At 33.0% G+C, this 22783-nt stretch overlaps 2 protein-coding genes and 1 long non-coding RNA gene across 6 annotated transcripts in view; all 3 read right to left on the bottom strand.

Moving 5' to 3' along the window:
• The window catches only part of myo9ab (myosin IXAb), a 116257-nt gene extending 100486 nt beyond the window's left edge, over positions 1–15771 (bottom strand). For 2 of the 3 annotated variants that reach the window (XM_058766327.1, XM_058766326.1), the window contains exon 1: positions 15691–15771. In XM_058766327.1, coding sequence (XP_058622310.1) covers positions 15691–15761 — 71 coding nt within the window. In that variant the 5' untranslated portion in view covers positions 15762–15771. Of the gene's footprint in view, positions 1–6388; positions 6578–15690 lie in introns of those variants that run through there. The other variant, XM_058766328.1, reaches the window with a different exon arrangement.
• Positions 8438–15674, bottom strand: LOC131533884 (uncharacterized). Of its 2 annotated transcripts, XR_009269229.1 has the most exons (4): positions 14556–15674; positions 14398–14430; positions 10606–10658; positions 8438–8780 (listed from the first exon to the last, which is right to left on the bottom strand). It is a non-coding gene; the product is annotated as an uncharacterized LOC131533884 (long non-coding RNA). The 2 variants fall into 2 exon arrangements; XR_009269228.1 differs by having other exon boundaries at positions 14398–15672.
• A 1773-nt stretch (positions 15772–17544) lies between the features above and the next one.
• LOC131534565 (GRAM domain-containing protein 2A) overlaps positions 17545–22783 on the bottom strand; it is a 35654-nt gene continuing 30415 nt past the window's right edge. Inside the window, 3 exon segments of the mRNA XM_058767527.1 lie at positions 17545–19248; positions 20747–20854; positions 22090–22183. Of these exon segments, the coding sequence (XP_058623510.1) occupies positions 19245–19248; positions 20747–20854; positions 22090–22183 (206 nt within the window). The 3' untranslated portion in view covers positions 17545–19244.

Raw genomic sequence — 22783 nt, forward strand, 5'->3', positions numbered from 1 at the left:
ATCGAGTGACTCGGACCACACAGGATCTAAATGTCACGTTTTAATCCACTTCAAACAGGAATCGACAGACTGCAAAGATACACACGAGGCGGTGGTGCATGCTAATAAAAGTGTGTTGTTTGATGCAGGCTGTGTACAGTAATGAAGAGCAGGTACTGGCGTCCCACAGCTGAGCGAGAGAATGGAGGTTAATGAGAAGCGGCGTTAAAGGATATGGTTGTGTAATCTTGCATCACGCGTCTCTCTGTTCCGCCGCCTTTGATCCCGACATCACAGACGGAGAAATGTGGGAGTCGGAAAGCGTTTGATGCTGCTGCTTCCTGCCCGGGGAAGACGATAAAACACACACTCAACGTTTCTCTGTTTCACCTCAACGCGCTGATTTGCATGTAATGGTGAAGTGGTTTGTGGGAGACAAACACCTGCAGCTTCACAGGAACAGTCAGCCGGCGGACGGAGCATCTGATGGAAAAACACTATATTCATCCAATTAAGATTTTTTTGCACAAATTTAATTGTAATCGACTTTGGAATACTTTCTATTGTACACATCACGCACCAATATTACTCTACATTAATGTCAAAAGATTGAATTTGCTTGTGTTGTTATTTATAGAATATATATATATTTTATAGCAGGGTATAATAGTATGATTGTCAGAAACATAAGACTATGTAATATATGAATATAAATATAATTTAAAATATATAAAATGTACATATAACATAACAATTGAACTTAATTAAATAAATATAACATGAATAATACCTAATATTATAAAACAGAAATAATATAAATATAATACACAATATAAAGTAGAATATCTGTATAGTCATTCTTGTTCTGCAGTAACTTCAAACAATTATTTTGCTTGTCATTTGTGAAATTATTTCTATAAAAGGGTATAATAAAATATGCGCTAATGATCAAATGTCTGATAACTCAAGATAATGTATGCAATATAATAAATAAATAATATAAAATATAAAATATGTATATATATTTTATATAAAATATATGTATAGAATGACTATACATATATTTTATATTTATATATATATATATATATATATATATATATATATATATATATATATATATATATATATATATATATATATATATATAACAAATTAAATATAAATAAAGTCTAATAACAATCACTGTGTTAAAAATAATGTATACAAACATCTTAAATGAGTATATTAATCCACATTAAATGCTATTCGTGAGTATATTTCATCAGACTTTCAGGAAACTGGGTCGGACTCAAGCAGCATGTGATGTCCAACCACAGCCAACATCTGCTGCCTACAGAGACAGCTACCTGCGCTGCTGTCTAGATAGGGAGCTCACTAGGATTTCGAATAATTTCAGGTGGTTGCTAGGTGAAAGGAGTCCACAGATTCAGCCCAGGCCTGTTCCCATGAGCCTCTGCACTTCACAGGGACGGCAAATTAGTGGTGGGATCCGAAACCCTAATGACATGCTGCTAATTTCGAAGGCTCTGCAAGCCGTTTAAAGGCCTGAGCGTTTATCTTGCTAACGCTGTCGTGAGCTGCTTGAACGGTCAATCCTGACATCATCATCCTCACACCAACCAATACAATTAAACACATCCAGACGCGTCACACCAATCCAATCAGATTTAAAGCTGGAAGCTACTAGTTTAGCTTTAAATCAAATAATAACACTTAACGAGGGAGTTGAACAGAGAGCACGGTTTAATTTGATCAGTTTGAGTCTTTTCATTATTAATATATAGTTTATGCTTACTGTGCATGAGTTGGTCTTGCACGTCGCAATTCAATATCACATTTCACCACATATACATATACATATATATATATATATATATATATATATATATATACATAAATAAATAAATAAATTACTTTTTTTAATTTCCAGGATTACTTTTACATTACTTATTAATGATTATGGTAAATAAATTTAAAAAAATGTTTTATATATAGTATTTTATATATTTAATGTTTTTAGATTTAGTTTTGCATTATTTAAGTTTTAATTAGTGTTAATAAATAAATATGCATGGTATGCTATGCTAAAACATCTTTATTTCCAAAAGGAGGCCCAATTATTATTATCATGATCAATAATTATTTAAGGATTACTATTACATTCATAATTATTTTAATTCTAATATATATATTATTATTATTATTATTATTATTAATTTAATTATTGATTAAAACTAAATAAACAAAACATGCCAAAAAAGAAAAGAAATAACCATGCTAAAAATATATATATTTTATATAAATGATTTTTCAGGATTACCATTACATTCATTTTTGTTTTAATTTTAATTAATATTATATATAATTTTATTTTATTTATTTTTTTCAGAAATAGTTTTTCATTATCTAAGTATTACTTATAATAAATAAATAAATAGGCAAGCAAATTGCTGTGCAAAAACATCTTAATTATTGAAAAGAGGCCCAATCATTATTATAATTAATAATTATTTTTCAAGATTACTATTATTATTAATTATTATTTTAATTCTAATTAATATATTATTTGAATTACTACTGATTAGTTCAAACAAATAAAACATGCTTAATTATATATATATATATATATATATTATTTAATTACATTATTTATTACTGACAATAAACAAAACAACTTTTTCTTTTTTGTTATTTTTGTGCGAAAGAATCGCCTGGACATGTTTCTGTTCAATTCAATCAAATCATCAAATGAGATGAAGTATCATTTGTGAAGCATTTCACTCAACAGATTATCCAGGCCTTACATGATTATGCAATATATTCATTCATTTATTCAAATCTGAATAAATAATCTTTCCATTGATGTATGGTTTGTTATGATCGGACAATATTTGGCTGAGATACAACTATTTGAAAATCTGGAATCTGAGGGAGCAAAAAAATCTAAATATTGAGAAAATTGCCTTTAAAGTTGTTCAAATGAAGCTCTAAGCAATGCATATTACTAATCAAAAATGAAGTTTTGATATATTTACGGTAAGAAGCTTACAAAATATCTTCATGGAACATGATCTTTACTTAATATCCTAATGATTTTTGGCATAAAATAAAAATGGATCATTTTGACCCATACAATGTATTTTTGGCTACTGCTACAAACTGATACTGCAGGCATCAGTCTGTTGCATCATGACACTTGGGAAAATCACATTGATTCCTGGAAAGCGTGTCAAAGCCCAGTGTGAGTGAATGTGAGCAGAAGTCCTGAACACTGGAGGCTCAGGTGCTGCAGAGACGCTTCACATGTTCTGCTCTGATTCCTGTGATGGAGAAGAGACAGACGCGGCATCAGGAGCGCCTCATACGCCTCAGATCGTCCCGTGCAAAACCAGCGGCTGGAGATCTCCCATGAAGCATTGCAGGAAAAAATATCCAACACTGGATTCATAATCCAAGACAAGGCAAGACTATGTAATATTGAAATATAAAACATTATGCATTTATATTTTTAGTCTTTCTTGTTCTGCAATTTAAAAAAATGAATTTTCTTGTGTTATTTATGGAAATATTTCTATATTTATCTGTTTGATAACAAGACTATGTAATATATACATATAAATATATACACTGCAATATATAAAACAAAAATAAATAAACAACTATAATATAAACAACTAAGTGTAATAAACAAATAAAATATAATTAGTGTTATTCTTGTTCTGCAGCAACTTTAAAAATAATAATAATTTGTTTATGCGTTACTTATGAAAGCATTTCCATAAAAGGGTATAATACAATATATTCAAAAATGTCTGATAACAAGACTATATAATATATGAACATAAATATTACAATTTAATATAATATAAATATAATGAATAAAATATTAAATATACTTATAGTCCATGTTCTGCAGTGACTTGATAATATATTATAATATAACAATAAATAATGTAATATAGGCTAAAATATAAATATATATGAGTAAATATAAATGTAATATAATAATATAAAATATTTAAGTATTCTTGTTCTGCAGTTATCTTAAAGATTTTGATGATACTGCCTACCCCATTATACCCTCATTAGGATGCTAATTTTAAAATGTACACAAATAATCATCATTCATAATTCATAACAGAAAATAAACAGGTATATAGGCTTCACTTGTCAGCAGTCAAAATCACATATAGAACTGACACAGGACCGGTTCTGCGAGCTCCCCACGACGCTTTGCATTTCCTGTGAAATTTGAGGCAATAAAACCCTTACAAGCAGGACACTATTCATAGCCTGTCGTTATGAAACGCAATAATCCATATCGGCTTTAATGGATTTGAACTATGAAGGGCTCACAGCTTGACACCCCATCGCTGCGGCTCCTAAAGATCTTTAACTCAATGAAAATGGATTATATTCCTGTTTTCCCGAGCCGAGACATTAGCAGCGTCGCACACTCGCAATAATGGCAAATCATCGAGATGAGGCCTAGTTAGTGGACATGATCTGACACCCTTCGATCGCTGGAAACAGATTAACAAAAATGGTAGCGCTGAACCAGCCAAATCAAGACAGATGAATACATATAAAGCATTTTCAGAATTTGATGATCAAAATTCGTTTATGAATGCAACTCGCTATGAAGGCAGCTGCCTATAATGCTGTCTAAGTAGGCTATGATTTCAGACCTACACACCCAATAATGCCTTCTATAGCTAGACAGCTCACTGAGTTTCGAGACTATGATACTCATAAATGCTGTCTTGGAAAACAGCACACAGATTTTGATGCATAAAAATGACGTCTAGATAGGCAGCTTACTTGGTTTTGAGACTATGATGCCCAAATTGCTGTCTAGGTAGGCAGCTCACGATGCCCAAAAATGTTGTCTAGATAAACAAACCACTACATTTTGATACTACAAAGTCCAAAAATGAGCAACCCACTAGATTTTGAGACTATGGTGCTCAAAATGCTGTCTAGATAGGCAGCTTATTAGGTTTTGAGACTATGATACCCAATAATGGCGTCTTGTTAGAAAGCACACTAGATCTTAGGAGTGTGATACCCATAAATGCTGTCTAGGTAGACAGCACACTAGATTTTTATACTATGACGGCCAAAACTGTTGTCTAGGACTAGGTAAAGAGTTGTCCAGAAAGTTCGCCATCCAGAAAGTATTCTATGATCCCAAAAATGCTGTCTATGTAGAAAACTTGATTTTTAAGAGAATAGTGCCCATAAATGCTGTCTGGCTGAACGGTCCACAATGTTTTGATACTATAAGGTCTAAAAATGATGTCTAGATAGGCAGCTCACTAGATTTTGATAAGCATCTCAATGCTGTCTCATTGCATAAATGCTGTCTAAACGTCCATTTTGATACAACAAGGTCCAAAAATGATGTCTAGATTAGGCAGTTCACTAGATTTTGGTATTGCAAGGTCAAAAACCTCTATCTATATAACAATCCTCTAGATTTTAAAGGTCAAAAATGTAAACAGACCACTAGACTTTACTATGAGGTCTAGTAAGGCAGCTCACTAGATGTCTTTTATTATGGCTTCTAAAAAACACACAAGATTTTAGGAGTATGATACACATAAATGCTGTCTAAGTAAACAGTGCATTAGATTTTGATACTATGAGGTCTAAAAATGATTTCTAGCCAGGCAGCTCACTTGAGAGACTATGATGCCCCAAATTGACTTTAGGTAGAAAGCGCACTAGATTTTAGGCCTATAATGCCCATATAAAACAGTCCACTAGATTCTGATACAATTAGGTCCAAAATGATTTCTAGACAGGCAGCTCACTAGATTTTAACACACAAAAAAATGATGTCTGCATAGACAATATACTCAGTTTTGAGACACAGGCGTGTATTTAAAAGACTGACATTCACATTAATGCACAGCATATAAAAGACTCATGCAATAGTCTAATTGTGCTCATGTAAATACATCTCCTGTATTAGTGCACTAGACTTGACTAAATATTTAAATAAATAGCTCCAGTGAGCATATGATTGCCAGAACGCTGTCTACGTAGTCAGCTCACAAGGTTTTGAGCTTATTGAGTACGTCTACCGCTTTTATTTTGACTGACATTCATATTCATATGCACGGAGTACATGCATGATGTTGCACTCATTCGTAAGAGTCACTGCATGCATGCAAAGCGCATTTTGTGTGTTGCTGTAGGATTGCATCGATCATATGAATGCACCGGAGAGATTCCTATATCTAACGTTAACTAAACAAAGACAAACCCAAGAATCTGGACCAGGACAATCATGAAAACACAGATCCAGCCTGAACTGGTCCACAGAGAGCCGCTGAACAAAGACAAATCCAGCGGAACCGCATAGAAAGCGCACCACATTTCTGCGTCAAACGCGTCTTACCTGCGCTTTTTATCGCTGCTGACGCTCGCCTCCGTGTCTCTGCATTTCCCCGACGCGGCTCCGTCCGCGAACGCACACCGGAATCAACAGTGGTTTCGCTTGTAAATCCGTTTGAAGGCTCCCGTTGTCGTTTAACGCTAGGAGAGACGCGCGCGCGGTCATTAATGTCAGAGAAGCGCGCCGCTGTGTCCGATAATCACTGTGAACGCGCAGTGAGGGGCGGGGGCGCGCGCGAGTGTCAGTCAGATCATGTCATCATGTGTTTAGTTCATCGCTTTCAATATATCATTCTTTCTATCATTCATTCTTTATATCTATCTATCTATCTATCACTCTTTCAATATATCAGTCTTTCTCTTTCTATCGTTCTTTCTATGTATGTATGTATGTATGTATGTATCTATCTCTCTCTCTCTCTCTCTGGGACCCTAGGAAATGCTCACATGTGTTGTATCCAGTGATGGGAACCCGTGGATGTGATGAGCCGTCGAGCATGTTTGTTAGACGGGCCCCGTGGCCCCGTGGAGTCTGAATTCCTGGACCCAAAGTGAGGCCCCTGCCGTGCAATCAGACGGACGACGAGAGGCTCTGAACTGACAGGATCTCTAGGAAAACCGTCATTAGCTCGGAGTGTTTTAAAGAAACCAGATGGACGATTGGGGGACGGGTCAGGGTTTATGGGGGGCCGACAGAGCAAAACAACACGACTGTATTTTATCTGGACAGCGCAATGTTTCTCAATGGGTCTGAGTTATTTTAGCCCGGGTTGCTTTAAAAAACATATTTTGGGTGATTTCGGGTCATTTAGGATAATAATTCAGATCTCTGAAGAATTCAGTGTCATTTTTAATCTCAGTGTCTGAGATAATATGTTAGATAGGAAAATAAAACTTTATGCATTTGTTTATGCAGCTTCATGCAACATGCAGTTGTTTAATTCTAAAAATGCACATTATATCATCAACAGTTTAAATAAAGTTACTCTTGAAGATAATATTTCAGAGAAACATGCTTCAGGATAATGAATAATTTACACAAGTTAAAAAAAACAAAAACACTTGCTACATGTACTGCATTAATCTCACTGAGACTTTGCTCTTTTGTTCATTTTGATTGCTTCTATTGTCCTCATTTGTAAGTCACTTTGGATAAAAGCATCTGTTAAATAACTAAATGTAAATGTAAGTTTTAACATGCTATCATTGAAAAAAAAAAAAGAATAAAAATTTAATGACATGCAAACACACAGCAACTCAATTTAAAAGTTCTGTTAAGTTTAAAACTTGCATTAAACAACAACTTGACAGTCTAACAAATGCACAAACATACATTAATTCATCAATAAATGGTTTAAATACAGTTCTGAAGAAATTAATATGCCAGTCTGGTCTTTCTTCCCAGATGATGTTAATATTGTACACACAACTTTTAAAATGATGTTACTGAAAAAAAAAAAAAATCTATAAAATAAATAAATAAATAAATATTAGAAAATATTTTAGATAAATTTAAATGTTTATTTGAAAATATTTTACAAAATATTAATTGTATATATTTAACAATAATACATTTTAATTATATGACTGAATTTACTGATATACTTGAATTTACTATATATATATATATATATATATATATATATATATATATATATATATATATATATATATATATATATATATATATATATATATATATATATATATATATATATATATATATATATATATATATATATTAGTGCTTTCAAATGATTAATCACATCCAAAATAAAAGTTTTAGTTCACATAATGTATGTGTACTGTGTTTATGTATATATAAATACACCCACAAACAGTATATATTTTGAAAATATTTATATGTATATACATTTATATTATTATATTTTATATTATATATAAATATATTTAATATGCAAACAAATTTTTTCTTAAATATATACATGCATGTGTTTGTATTTACATATACATAATAAATAGTTCACACTCAGATATTACGTACACAAAAACTTTTATTTTGGATGCAATTAATCGCGGTTAATCACTTGACAGCACTATCTATATATATATATATATATACACACATATATAGTATTTTTTTTTTACTTGTTTTCATCCGATTACTGTAATAAGAGTTTGGAAATGTGCTAAATTGGAAATGTGAGAAAATAATGCAAAATTAAATTAAATAAAAATGATGATGACAGACAAATAAGAACTAATAAAACAGAGAAGGCCATGAAAGAGACTGATAGAGGTTGATCGAGGATAGTTGAACCCTGGCGTTGGTCATCTGGACCTGGTGATATTTTCCGTGTTATGAGCGCGTCTCATGCTGTGTTCGAGTATTTCAGCCCTGCGGTCACATTAGACTTCATGGATCCAATAAAACTCTGCAGACAACAGCAAACCCGCAGCACACACTAAAACACAAGAGTGCTTAACAACTTTTACTATAGTACATGTGCTGACATTGTTAATTAAAGTCAGAAAGGGAATATTGAGAAGAGAGGACAGAAGTATGAACGTCATTTCCCTCACATCTATTCTATTCAAATCTGTGTGACTGTCCTCAGCAGAAAGTCTCTGCGGGAAACTGACAGCAAGAACATCTCACAGCTTCAGTCAGTACAAGGTGTGAACAAGCGTCTGGAGGCTGAGCTGTTCCTCAGAGAACGACGTGACGTGTGATCTCGGTTCAGTGAACTCTGATCTGATTTTGTTATAATGGATTTTCACTGACTCATCTCAGGATCTCAAACTGAAACCAACATTTCTGTGCTTTTGAAACTTAAGCGTGACAGAGAACTGACACCAGTTTGTGAAATCCAAACAGTGAATAATGCAGATGTTCTTTCCCACTGCTAGTCACTGACTATATGAATGGGGTTAAACCAGATTACAAAATATTACAATGGCCCACAGGCCATAAAACGAGACTCAAAAACAATCCTTTAGTTTGTCACAAAGAATTGTGAAACATCTTGTCCAGACACAATGACATTTTTCTATTTTTGATTATAAATTAAATTCAGTACAACAAATGATATGGTAAAATATAGTGAAACATATCCACCTAATTCAACTTAAAAACTTAAGTTCAGTTGCTGACTTACATGTTTAAGTATAATCAAATTGGCTGCACAAGTCATTTCAACTCATTTACTTTTCTTTTTTTCAATCTTGTTGAATCTCGTCTAACTTCAGTTATTTTAATGGGTTAATGGAAAAACACATTGCCATCACTTATTGACCCTTTTTTAACAGTATAGTAAATTTAAATAAATTATATTATTTGAATATACAATTAAATTTTTTGAGTTATAGTAATTTTATGTTTATTATAGCCTATTTTTTATTTCTCTTTATTGTTTGATGGGTTAATGGAAGACTTGACACTTGCCATTGTTTACTCTATATATGTACATTTAAATTTTAAAATACAATTTTATATTTTTTGTAGTAATTTAATGTTTTTTTGTTTCTCGTTTTGTATTACAAAATTGTTGGTAAATTTGGTACATAGATATAGTGAATGTAAATTACTTTATATAATTTAATATACAATTAAATGTTTTGTATTATAGTAATAATTTTATATATTATTTATGTTTATATATTTTATTTCTCTTTATTTTTGATGGGTTAAAGGAAACACGTTGCCATTGTAAATTTAAATTACTTTATGCAATTTAATATATATTTTTAAATTCGTTATTGCATTACAAAATTCAAATTTTGAGTTGAGAAATTTGCTTATATATATATATATATAGTAAATTTAAATTATGTTATATAATTTAATATACGATTTATTTTTGGGATTATAGTAATTTAATATATATATATATATATATATATATATATATATATATATATATATATATATACACACACAATTACAAAATTGCAATTTCAAGTTGGGAAATTTGCTAAATTGTGATAAAAACAATTAAAAATATACATTTTCTTTCGAATTACCAGAGTCACCCTATTTTCTGTCTTATAGGTTAAGTTACAGTAAATTAATTAAATCTAATTAGAGGTAGCTCTGTTTCTGAACTAGTGATTGTGTGATAAAGATGACAGGGTTTTTAAAAGAAACATGCTCTACTGGTTCACTGAAGGATTTTATGGGAAGCAGATGTTTTTAGTCATTACCGTGAGCAGCCTAATCTTTGCCCTGTATCAAATCACTATGTTAATAAAAGTCTTTACCTGTCATCCACCCTATAAATTACTTCACCGCTTCGTTTCGTTCTGTCTTCTCCCTGGAAAAAACCCAACACAGAGAATTTGTTACCACACAAAGACATTTGTCTGCCAGTGAAAACACTGCAAAGTTCACAGGATATATGCGCTGTCTGTCATTTTATGGCTTCAATCAATACTTGAGCTCATTAAACAGTTACTTGACTGAGACGCTAAGATTAGCTGCTCTTTAGTTCCACGGCTGATGGTTAAATCACACTAAAGTTTTATCAGGAGTAAGAGACAAAACATTACGCTAATATTCACCGGGGGAGAGTTACAGCACATTTGCTCTTTTAATTTAACAAGAAACTCAGTTCTATTTTAAGCCTAAATTATCTGCAATAAAACCAGTTTTTTCCTTAGAGAACAACATTTTCATTTCACGGTTTATACAGGAAAACATGGCACATAACTTATTAAAAAGCCAAAATAATAGTCTAGACTTCATGATCAAGACAGATCAAGCAAAAAAAAAAAAAAAAGTTTTAGTTTAGTGATGTTACATAGTAAAAAAATTAATAAATAATTGTACCATATAGAAAATCCTATAGCAATGCCCTAGCAACCACCCACAACATCCTAAAAAACTGTATAGCAACAGACTAAAAAACACCCAGAACATCTTAGCAACCATATAGCAATGCCCTAGCAACCACCCACAACAAACTGCATTGCAACAGACTAAAACACTCAAAACACTTAGCAACCATATAGCAATGCCCTAGCAACTACGCACAACAAACTGCTTAGCAACAGACTAAAACACTCAAAACACTTAGCAACCATATAGCAATGCCCTAGCAACCACCCACAACATCCTAAAAACTGTATAGCAACAGACTAAAAAAACACCCAGAACATCTTAGCAACCATATAGCAATGCCCTAGCAACCACCCACAACAAACTGCATTGCAACAGGCTAAAAAAACACTCAGATCATCTTAGCATCCACATAGCAATGCCCTAGCAACTACGCACAACAAACTGCTTAGCAACAGACTAAAACACTCAAAACACTTAGCAACCATATAGCAATGCCCTAGCAACCACCCACAACAAACTGCATAGCAACAGACTAAAAAATACTCAGAACATCTTAGCAATCACATAGCAATCCTAGCAACCACCCCCAACATTATATTCTAACCTGTCAAAACAAAAGTCTTATTGTGGAACAAAATCAGCAAATGTCAGTGAATGAGGCCATACAAGTGTGCAAACTGAACAAACTTAGAACTGAAGCTCTGGCTTTTATATATTAGCTTCTCTTGTCACAAACTCACAGCGTTATTAAATATTTGTTTTATTAAAAGCTCCAGAGCAGCTGAGGTGTTTCTGAAATATCATTCCATAGAGAATCTGAGCTCTGTTTTTGTGTAAGAACACTCGAGGCATCTTTTCTCTGGATCCACCTTAGGAAAATAAACACAGTGTTTGTCTTAGAGCTGCACTTCAACAGAAAGGTGGAGGAGATTTACTCCAATCCAGAGATGAGTAGCTCCTGCAGGGTCAACTGGATCACGGCCAACAGACAGGCAGTATAAGAAACCAGTTTAAAAGAAACATTCTCAATTTTGTCATCATCTGTTCAACCTCATGTTGTTTGATTCTTCGATGACACAAAAGGGAATGTTGATAAGAAACTTCAGATTTCCATTCAAAGTGGATGTTAATTTATACTGCTAAGCTTCGTAAAAAAGCACCATAAAATATCATAAAAGCAGATTTGACAGCACTGACCGATGGAAATGATCAAAGAGTCTGTTGGGTGAGTAAATGATGACAGAACTTTCATTTTTTGGTGAACTGCCCCTTTAAGAATGTTCTATTCTGGAATCCACATGTGTCCAGCTTCCTGACAGGGTCGTTCCAGGATTTGCCATATTCATTCCGACTGAGAGGACAGATGGTGACAAGGTGACCGTGTCTTAATAATTGTGAGAGCTTTGAGCTTCATGCCGGGCTGGAGTCATGGAGGCCTTTGGGGAACGTTCTGAAAGTATGAGCACTCTGGAGATCATGACTGTCAGGAACGTTATATATATTTAGCCATGCAGAAGGGACTTTTTCCCTCAACAGACTTTAGTCTGGATAGAGAATTTTTGGAATTTGACTAAAAGCAGATACAGGGTTCTAAAATTCACAGTCTTTTTTTACTCGAAAAACACTATGGAGCCAATAAGAGGACATGGTGTTGGAAAAAAATATGAGATGGGAGGAAAATTTTTTTAAATGCTTTTGCCTTTTTTTTTCCGCAAAAGTATCACGTTCCCCAGAGAAACTTGGCATTCTCATGCAAAACACTTGTTTTTTTGTAAAATGCTTGCTTTCCCCAGAGAAACTTGGTGTTCTCTTGCAAAACATTTGAGTTCCCTGAGAGAAACTCTGTATTCACTCACAAAACAACTTGTTTTGCGAACAAATGTTTTGTTCGCAAAACATTTGCAGTCCTGTGCGAAACTATTGTGTTCCTCCGAGAAACTTTGCATTTGCCCTAAGACATTTGCATTCCTTTACAAAAGTAGGTGCATTCCCCCAAGAAAATTGGCATTCGCTAAGTATTGTGTTCCAGTGAGAAACTTAACATTTGCTTGCAAAATATTTGCAGTCTCTCGTAAATGTGTTGCGTGCGCCCGAGAAACTTTGCGTTCACTTGCAAAAGTATTGCAACCCACCAAAAAACTGCATTTCCTCTCAAAAGATTTGCATTCTCTCGTAAAAGTGTTGCATGCCCCCAAGAAACTTTGCGTTCTCTCGCAAAAGTATTGAGAAAGTATTGTGAAACTTTGCAATCGCATGTAAAACCATGGCATTCCCCAGAGAAACTTGGTGTTCTCTCGCAAATTGATTGCATTCACTTGTAAAACATTTGCGTTAACTGAGAAACTTTGCATTCGCTCACAAAACATTTGAGTTTTCTTGCAAAATGATTGTTCAAGCAATAGCATTCCCACAAGAAACTTTGCGTTCTCTCGCAAATTGATTGCATTCACTTGTAAAACAGTTGCATTCCCCAAGAAACTTTGCATTTGCTTGCAAAACATTCGTGTTTTCTCAAAAATTGATTGCGCTCACTTGTAAAACATTTGCATTCCCCCAAGAAACTTTGCGTTTGCTTGCAAAACATTTGCATTTTCTCATAAAACTATTGTGTTTCCCAAAAAACTTGCGTTCTCTCACAAAAGTATTGCATTCCTCTAAATAAATTTGCATTCTACTGCAGTTTTTTTTTTTAACCATCATTATGTCCCTTTAGGGGCCCAGTACAAAACAGACTAAAATATTAAAAATTTAAAAAAAAATTCCCTAAACATATTATTGCATCCAAATGTTTGTCCAATCAAATACTCTCTAGAATGAGTATGTCTCATTTTAAAGTCTTAAAAGTACCATGTGCAACCTGTATATTGTGTGTTTGGCTGGTTAAGATGGTTTAATGAAGTCAGTGGCTTGTTTTAAAACATCTTGAGTGAGAATTGCTGTGTTCTCATAGACCACAAATTCACTGCCGTGTTATTTTTCGCCCCTGATATCCTTTGAGTCACTCGGCTTGTACCGCAAAACACCCATAAAAGTCAGTTTTACTGGAGTGCTCTTGGCTGCCGTGTTTAACAGATCCTCCGTATGTGAATAACAGACACAAATGAAGTCCTTTTCAGAGTCTTATGTCACTGTTTTAAACACATCCAGAATACAGAGCAGATTTTAATCTGACAGGTCTCTATGTTAACATCAATCTGTCTTCATTTACTCACCCTCATGTGGATCCAAACCCGTATGACTTTCTTCTGTGGAACACAAAGGCAGAATTATTGAGTAATTTCAGTGCAGAGAACCTCCCATCAGAATGAGCATGTAAGGTCAAATCTCGCTCACCGTGACCCTCAGATGCAACATTCCAGGAATTGCTCACCTCAAATGTCAGTTTTAGGCCTCGAGGAACCAGGTGTGTCACTGGTGTAACCGCGGGTCAAGAAGGTGCATGAACGAGATTCCCACTTAAAATTGTAAATCATCACAGTAGCTTTAGACCTGATAATTGGTTTATTATGAATGCTGGAATGTTATTCTTGATCGGAGAGTTCTAGAATTTATTCAAATTGTAGTTTTATATTTTAAGTCTTCTGTTTTACTTCATTCTTAGGTGAAACTCTCAAACCAACCCATGAATGACCTTTGACATTAAACAAAATGGACAATACCTGCAATTTCTCCAGCACAAAGCCTGTCATTAACATAGTTTATAGAGGAATGTTTGATATAACAGTGCACACAAATCAAGTTTGAGAAAGAAGTGACCACCCAAATGTGAAAATCATCATTTGAGAGTGATGTGTTCTTAGGTATCAAGAAATATTACTTTAAGTATGTTTTACATACATGAAGTGAGAGGTTTTTGAATAGACCTATTCTTAAAACTATAATTCCAAAGCATTCCAAATGTGTTTATTTTTCTTGTTTTATCATTATTCACCACTGATATTTTATCATTGTTAACTTGTCTATATTACGTATCTGCTTTATTTTATGTTGTGGTCAAGCAGACAAAAAGAAAACTCGAGCCATGACTTCTTGAAACTTAATGTTTTGTCGCCCCCAAGCGGTTAAAGACAGATACCCTTCAATAAAAGAGAGATGATTAAAAAAAAAAAAAAAAATACACAATTAAAAACATCCCTCTTAACAGAGACATAAACTTTTTTAACAATAAATACTGTTTTAAAACGTTTTTAGAGTAAAAAATGTAAAATTAGGCTCCGCTTACAACAAGAACCATAATGACTGCTAGCATTCATACCAAAGGAGCCGTTTATTCTTAAAGATAGATGGATTTTGATTAACTGTCAACGTTTATCGTTCATTAGCTGGAAATAAAATCGCTTTGAAAGTGATTCCAACCAACGATATCTTCCTCTTTATCATTATGGTTCTGGTGTGAACAGCGTTTTTATAAAACGACTTAACTTTGTTTACAGTTCACGTTTATGTCAGTGTCATTATTATAACGTTATTTTCGTATCTCGTTGCGAAGTAAAAAAGTCTCTTACCTCAGAAAAACGAACTTTCCTGTCCTGTCAGACGTTTCAATTTCCCGCGCTCTCTTCAATTTCGCGCGCATATGCAGAGGCGCGCGCTGTATCTTACGTCATTTAGCCCCTTCAGACCTGGCGTCCATTACATATTTCTGGGTCTAAACCAATAAAAAAATCTCTGATTTCATTGTTTGGATAATGCTTATTACTGATTGGTTCCTGATTATCCAATCACAATGGAGAAATTACTTTTGACTTGATCTGCGAGAGCTTCATACATCAGACAAGACAAGCATGGCTCTGAAGCTCAAGAGAGGGAGGAGTAAGTGCCTATTTTTCATAAAAAATGTTAATTTATGTTCATGCTAGCCTAATACATTTTCTCTCAGCATAATTTTAACAATTTCAAGTGTTAATATTTCAAGTTATTTTGAAAATATTTAATTTAATTAAGTTATAGGATTTTTTCAAAGTTTAATGTCCATCCCAATGGACATCAGGAGTCGAGAGATATTAGCCAGCACTCAGTTAGTTCATGCAAAGAAACAAAATACCTATAAGCATTTCATAGCTAAGCTATGACTTCACAATTGATTTATTTTATAGTCAAGAAAGTGGACCCTGAGAATGATTACACATCCTTTTGATCTAGCTGTGGTCAACAGTTGGTTAGAGTACAGGCTGGGTGCCAAGAGGGCCAATCTCCAGACAAAAGACACCCTGGATCTCCTCCATTTCAAGATGAATGTGGCCCAGTGTCTGGTGAGTGTTCATAAACCAGTGGCAGCAAAACCAGCTACCTAGTTTTCCCAGGAGGTCTCCCATCCAGGTACTGACCAGGCTCAGCCCTGCTTAGCTTCATGGGCAACCGGTCTTGGGCTGCAGGGTGATATGGCTGTGGCCTTTTGTTAGTAATTGGGTGATCTCTTATTAGCTTACAATGTTAAAAGTTAGCAATTCGTTTGGAAGTTGCATGATAACTGAATGCAAAACTGATTTCTTGGGGTTACATTGCCCACAATCATCCAACCCATTCAATCCACCAACACCCTATGTTAAAAACATGGCCTTTTTTAATCTAAGATTTCATGGCATTTTATGTTCATTTAGTCGTGGCGTCCATTGTAATGGACATGAAAAAATACCAATAAAAACATGAGTTATCAAAAATGTTTTTTTCCCCCTTTATTTCTATGCTGGAAGGGAGTAAAAATCAACTGGGAAATTTTTTTTTGCTCAGGTCTGAAGGGGTTAGAGCATATTGGTGAAAAGAAACATTTTATCTTAAATATATTTTTTAATTTTCGCTTACATTTAATTACACATTTTAAATAGCAAATTCTGAAGATATATACATGTGTAATTTGATGGTAATGAAAATACTGGACTATATGTTGCTTTGGCATGAACATCACGTTGACTTCCTTCAACAAAAATCCACTACAACAAAGAAAAGCTTAGTTAAAATCATAATTTCTGTGGAAAACTTGAGAGGAAACAATTATTGTGAAAACTGGAGAGAATATTAGTCGAATATTATGACTTGTTTCTTGCCAACTTTCGCTGTTAACGGTAACAGTCAAATAGCCGTTTAATCATTGTTTTAAGCTAATATAGTCTTTATAAAATACTTACCTAACTTGCTTATACGTAACAGTAAGTTAATTTTAAAGCAATAATCAAATAAAGTGGGTTGTGATGTCTATATAAACCTAATTTTGCAAAACTCATGAGATTAGCATATGCTGCTAACGAGGTTAGCATTGTTGTGAGACTAAAATATATAAATAAATGCAGTGTATAAAAACTTTATCTAACTAATTAAACAAAATATGTGTATTTTTCTTAGACACAAAGAGAGAGACAGAATCTGGTGAAAGTTTTTATTAGTTTGACTTTCTACTTCTCATCTTTCATGTCAGAAAGTTACAAAACATCTACAATTTCTACAGCGTGGCCTAAATCATGAGCATGACAATAACTTTTGACATTCAATCTGTACAAAACATCACAACTACAAACCAAATCTCTCATTTACAGCAAACCTAAACAATCACAGTATTAAATATCGATTTCCTACATCATGCTCTGCATGTCAGAAATGCAAGTGTAGATTTCAAGTACGTTACAACCTACAGACGCCTCCTATAATGCACTTTAATACATCACAAATAATGGAGATTTGACGATTAGTACGTTACGACAGGCTTTCTTCATGTCCAAACTGTCCTTCAGCGCTCAAACGACGACAACCAAACACTCTCAGATTGACTTTACTTTGACCTTCATTCCCTTCACTGCAGTTATTCGTGATCAATTATGACTGATTATGATCTTGAAATGCTGTGAGTGAAATGTGTGTGAATATCAAACAGTCGCTGCCTTTATTATTTTAGTTTTTTTACAAACCCAGAACATCTCATCTGTTTTACACTGCAAAAATAATTTCTTAATCAGTATTTTGTCTTGTTTCCCAGTAAAAAACAAGATCATTTTACTTGCAAAGCAAAATTGAATACAATATTCAGACTTGTTTTCAGAGAATTTCTCCTTTTCTCAAATGTATTCCTGTTTGGGATCAGTGAGATTTTTAATGCTTATTAATGAAGTCTCTTCTGCTCATCAAGGCTGCATTTTTTTTGATAAAAAAAAAAAACAGTAATATTGTGAAATATTATTGCTATTTAAAATAGCCATTTTCTATTTTAATATACTTAAAAATATAATATATTACTGTGATCAAAGTTGAATTTTTCAGGATTCTTTGATGAATAAAAAGTTAAAAAGAACAGCATTTATTTAAAATGGTATTATTTTGTTATTACTGTAATTATTTGGTAATTCAGTAAAATAATTAATTACCACATATAATCTTTACATATTTGGAAATTAAATATTATAAATATTATATAAAATAATTAATTATTATATATAATATGTTCTTTATACTGTACTTATATAGAAATTAAATATTATAATTAAAATACATATATTTTTATATATTTCAACAAATCACCAAATAAGTATAAATATAATTTAAATATTTTAAACAATTATACTTATTTTGTGATTTATTAAAATATCTAAAAAGTATAGATTTTAAAATATTTAAAAATATCTAATAGTTTACAAGTTAACAAGACAAAAATACTCATTAAAATGATTTTTTCGCAGTGTACTAAACACTGGTAAACATGCACATTTCAGGTCATTTAAGAGAAAAAAACAACAGACGAACATAGAAAGAGTTAAAAAAGTGAAACTATGAGGCCGTCTCGAGTCTCTTGACGTTTGGGTTCGACAACAGCAAAACGTTGCTCGTAACAGTCACCAGCGTAATCCTGATCGGTCCTGAGTCCTGGAGATTTCCTAGATGCGGAGCTGTTAGGTGAAGCCTGGCTAATATTCCTCATGTCGGGAATCTTCCGGTCGCTCCTCGTCCTCTGCCGGTCGGTTAGCTAACTACTTAACTAGTGCTGTACCTGTAACTGAGCTGGTTTAGTCGTCTGCAGACGCTGCTCTCCTGAGGGCATAGCCGCTTTCAGTGTTGGCACGGGGTTAAACCAGGGTTACCTGCAGAAAGAGCGGGTTACAATGATCTTAGGGACGAAACAGATTCACAAAAGAGTGTTTATTTGAAAAAAAGCATCTTTATTTGACCCTCTAACTCTAGCACTCTCTATTCTAATTCTATTGTTTTCTTTGTATGTGTGTGTGAGTGTATATATATATATATTAGGGGTGTAATGGTACAAATGGAACAAATGCAGTATTTTTTTTTTCTCCAGGAAATTCAAATAATAAATGGTGTTTTGACAGTCTTTGATGTGGCATGACAGATCGCTGTATAAACGCATTGGAGAGCCGTTTCTGGGACGGTTCTGGTATAAACCCAACACAAGCATTGACTGGAGCGGCCACGATCAGCTCCGGTTCCCGTGTCTGAGCCGTGCCGCGTCACAGATTTGTGCAGAGCGGAGCGCGAGTGAACGCTGCCATTCCTTCCTCTGTACTACTAGTTTTAACGCGAATAAACATGACTGAACATCTCATGCCTCATGTAATTGCTCAATCAGTGTTTCAATCGCGGAAAGACATCAACAAAACAGCGTGGAAATAAAATGTCACGTAGCATTTCATTCATATCCACAGCTTGTTAGTTCACTAGAGAAATGAAGTCATTTCGTGAAATATTACACCATTGTAATATTTTACTAAACCTGTTAGTCTTAATTATTTAATGTATGTTTAAATGAATCTGTTATGAAACAGCTATGACAGCCAGTGTGTAATTGAATATATTTTAACAAATAGCCTAGACATTTTATTATTTATAAATTTACATGTTTGCATACAATTTTTTTAAAAGTTGAGTGTTGATCATCTATTTAAAAATAAATAGTAATTAAATTTAGTTGTTAGGCCTGGTTGTAACCTTATAATGTAAAAGGGCTCCCTATAGTTTTAAGCATAAGCTGAGGTAGATTTTTTATCACTAAGAAAATTTTAACTATAACTGAATGAAGAGCAACTTGTTCAGTAAACCACTGTTTATTTATAAGAAGAAAAAAAAAAGTTTAGTTTTTCTCCCGCTGTACCGAAATCATACCGAACCGTGACATTAAAACCGAGGTACGTACTGAACCGTCATATTTGTGTACCGTTTCACCCCTAATATATATATACAGGTGCATCTCAATAAATTAGAATGTCGTGGAAAAGTTCATTTATTTCAGTAATTCAACTCAAATTGTGAAACTCGTGTATTAAATAAATTCAGTGCACACAGACTGAAGTAAACCATGTCACCATATTCTAATTTATTGAGATGCACCTGTGTATATATATATATATGTATATATATAAAAAAAAAAAATTAAAAAAAATATGTGTACTGCGTTGGGCTAAACTTGACTTGTTAGAGCACTTGCATATCATTGCTCTTTTGTTGATTTTGATTGCTTCTCTTGTCCTCATTTGTAAGTCACTTTGGATAAAAGCATCTGCTAAATGACTAAATGTAAATGTAAATGTAAGAAAGAGTGATTGATGCACGAGTGTGTGTTTGTACCTCTCTCTCATGCTCATCGCCGGTTTTGTGTTGAGGAAAGACAGCTGTTGCTCCAGACTGCAGACGCGAAACGCCAGATAACAAGATGAAATGATGAGCAAAATGATGCTGAAACACAAACACACACGCGGTTAACATGCATGCTAATGACTTTCCATTAAACTAATTAGACTAAACAAGGCAAAACTGCTCTGGTTGAGAAAGTAAACAAATCTTGCTATTATTATTATATATAAAATTATACATTATAATAATGATAAATTCAATCATTTGACATTTTTATCATGTAATTATTTATTATTTATTGTAATATTATTTATAAAAATTTAATTAATATATTTAACATTTTAGCAATTATTAGAAATAGAATAATACATTATTACTCATAATATTTCTAAATTAATTCTAAATAAAATAGTTAATAATATACATTATTATTTATAAAATTATAAATTAGTTATTTGACATTTTGATGCTTCCATTCTGTTAAACAACTAAGACTAAAGAAGTCAAACTACTCTGGTTGAGAAAATAAATGCTACTTCACATTACCATTATTAATTATTATAGATATAATTATTAATAATTATTGATTGTTATTTATAACAAATTTATTATTATTTAAATATGCTCATTCACAATGTCATTTATTATTATAAAAATCATTATTATCAATTACACATACTTTTTGATGCTTTTATTATGTTCTTGTATTAATTTTTAATTTATTATTATACATTATTATTTATAATTATAAAAATAATCCACAATTCTTGACTCTTTAATTATGTCCCTGTTAATGACTTTCCTTAAAATAAAAAATAAGACAAAAAAAAAAAATGTTTTGTTTGAGAAAGTAAACAAATCTGCAGGTTCACATTGCTATTATTCATTATTATAAATACAATTATACATTATTATTAATATAGATTCATTAATTATTTAAGATTAATTATTATTATTTAGGTTATACAGATTAATTTATTTGACATTTTTATTATGCTCTTATTAATAAACATGAAGACAAAAACCCCAAATTGCTCTAGTTGAGTAAACAAGTAAACAAATCTGCTAGTGCATTGCTATTATTATTATTATTATAAATATGTTTATAATCATTCTATATAATTATGTAATTATATATAAATTTAGTTTATAACAAATCATTACTTTAATTTCAACCAGCAGAGGGCGACATCACACTACAAAAATACATGACTTCCTGAAAGATTCTTGAGGTCAAGAGTTTCTCTCCAACTACTTGATCATTTTTCTGTATGAATAACTGCTTTATATTTATCCTACGTGTAAAACTGTAAGCGTCTGAGCGTCTCTGGACTCACAGCAGAATGAAGAACTTGAGTAGATGATACTCCATGTGACCCAGTTCAGACACGGGTTCAGTCAGCAGGATCTTCTCGGCCTCCAGCCGTCTCTCTGAGGATCACAAAACATTATTTGGCTTTGTTTTGTTGTTACAAAAGCTTCACGCAGAGCCAAGAATCCCGCCGTTGTGCGACACAAATGCACCGAACAAACAACAAACGTCTCGCTGCAGTGAAACAGACAGTTTTTAACTCTTAACAGGTGTCTCATAGTCAAATGTCAAACGGAGCGAGTTAAATTCAATGCGCTTTATAATCAAATAACGTGTGGATATTTTCCTAACGCTGTCACGGATGTTTGAACAGCATCTGAGGATAAAAGTCTCTGGCCAGAAGCATCGATCGCGTCACCTTTGGCCCAGAAACCGTCCCGGTGAGACACTAATATTTGGACAAAGACGTGAAGAACAGGAGCAATAGTTCATTAAAGAGCTGGCCGATGAGAATAAACAGAAACGTGTGACTCACTGAGAAACAAACATTTGATTATTTAAACTGTAAATTAATGATGGTGTTTAGATTACAGTTAAAGAGGATCAAGTGCTCTTAGATTATGAATAATGAAAAAAAAAATCTATTAACGAATCGCTAATGATATTTAATTTTACTTTGCTATTAGTACATGCAATTTATAATCCTAAATTAGTATCAT

The sequence above is a fragment of the Onychostoma macrolepis genome, chromosome 25, assembly GCF_012432095.1.
Source record: "Onychostoma macrolepis isolate SWU-2019 chromosome 25, ASM1243209v1, whole genome shotgun sequence".
In the NCBI taxonomy this organism is placed as follows: domain Eukaryota; kingdom Metazoa; phylum Chordata; class Actinopteri; order Cypriniformes; family Cyprinidae; genus Onychostoma; species Onychostoma macrolepis.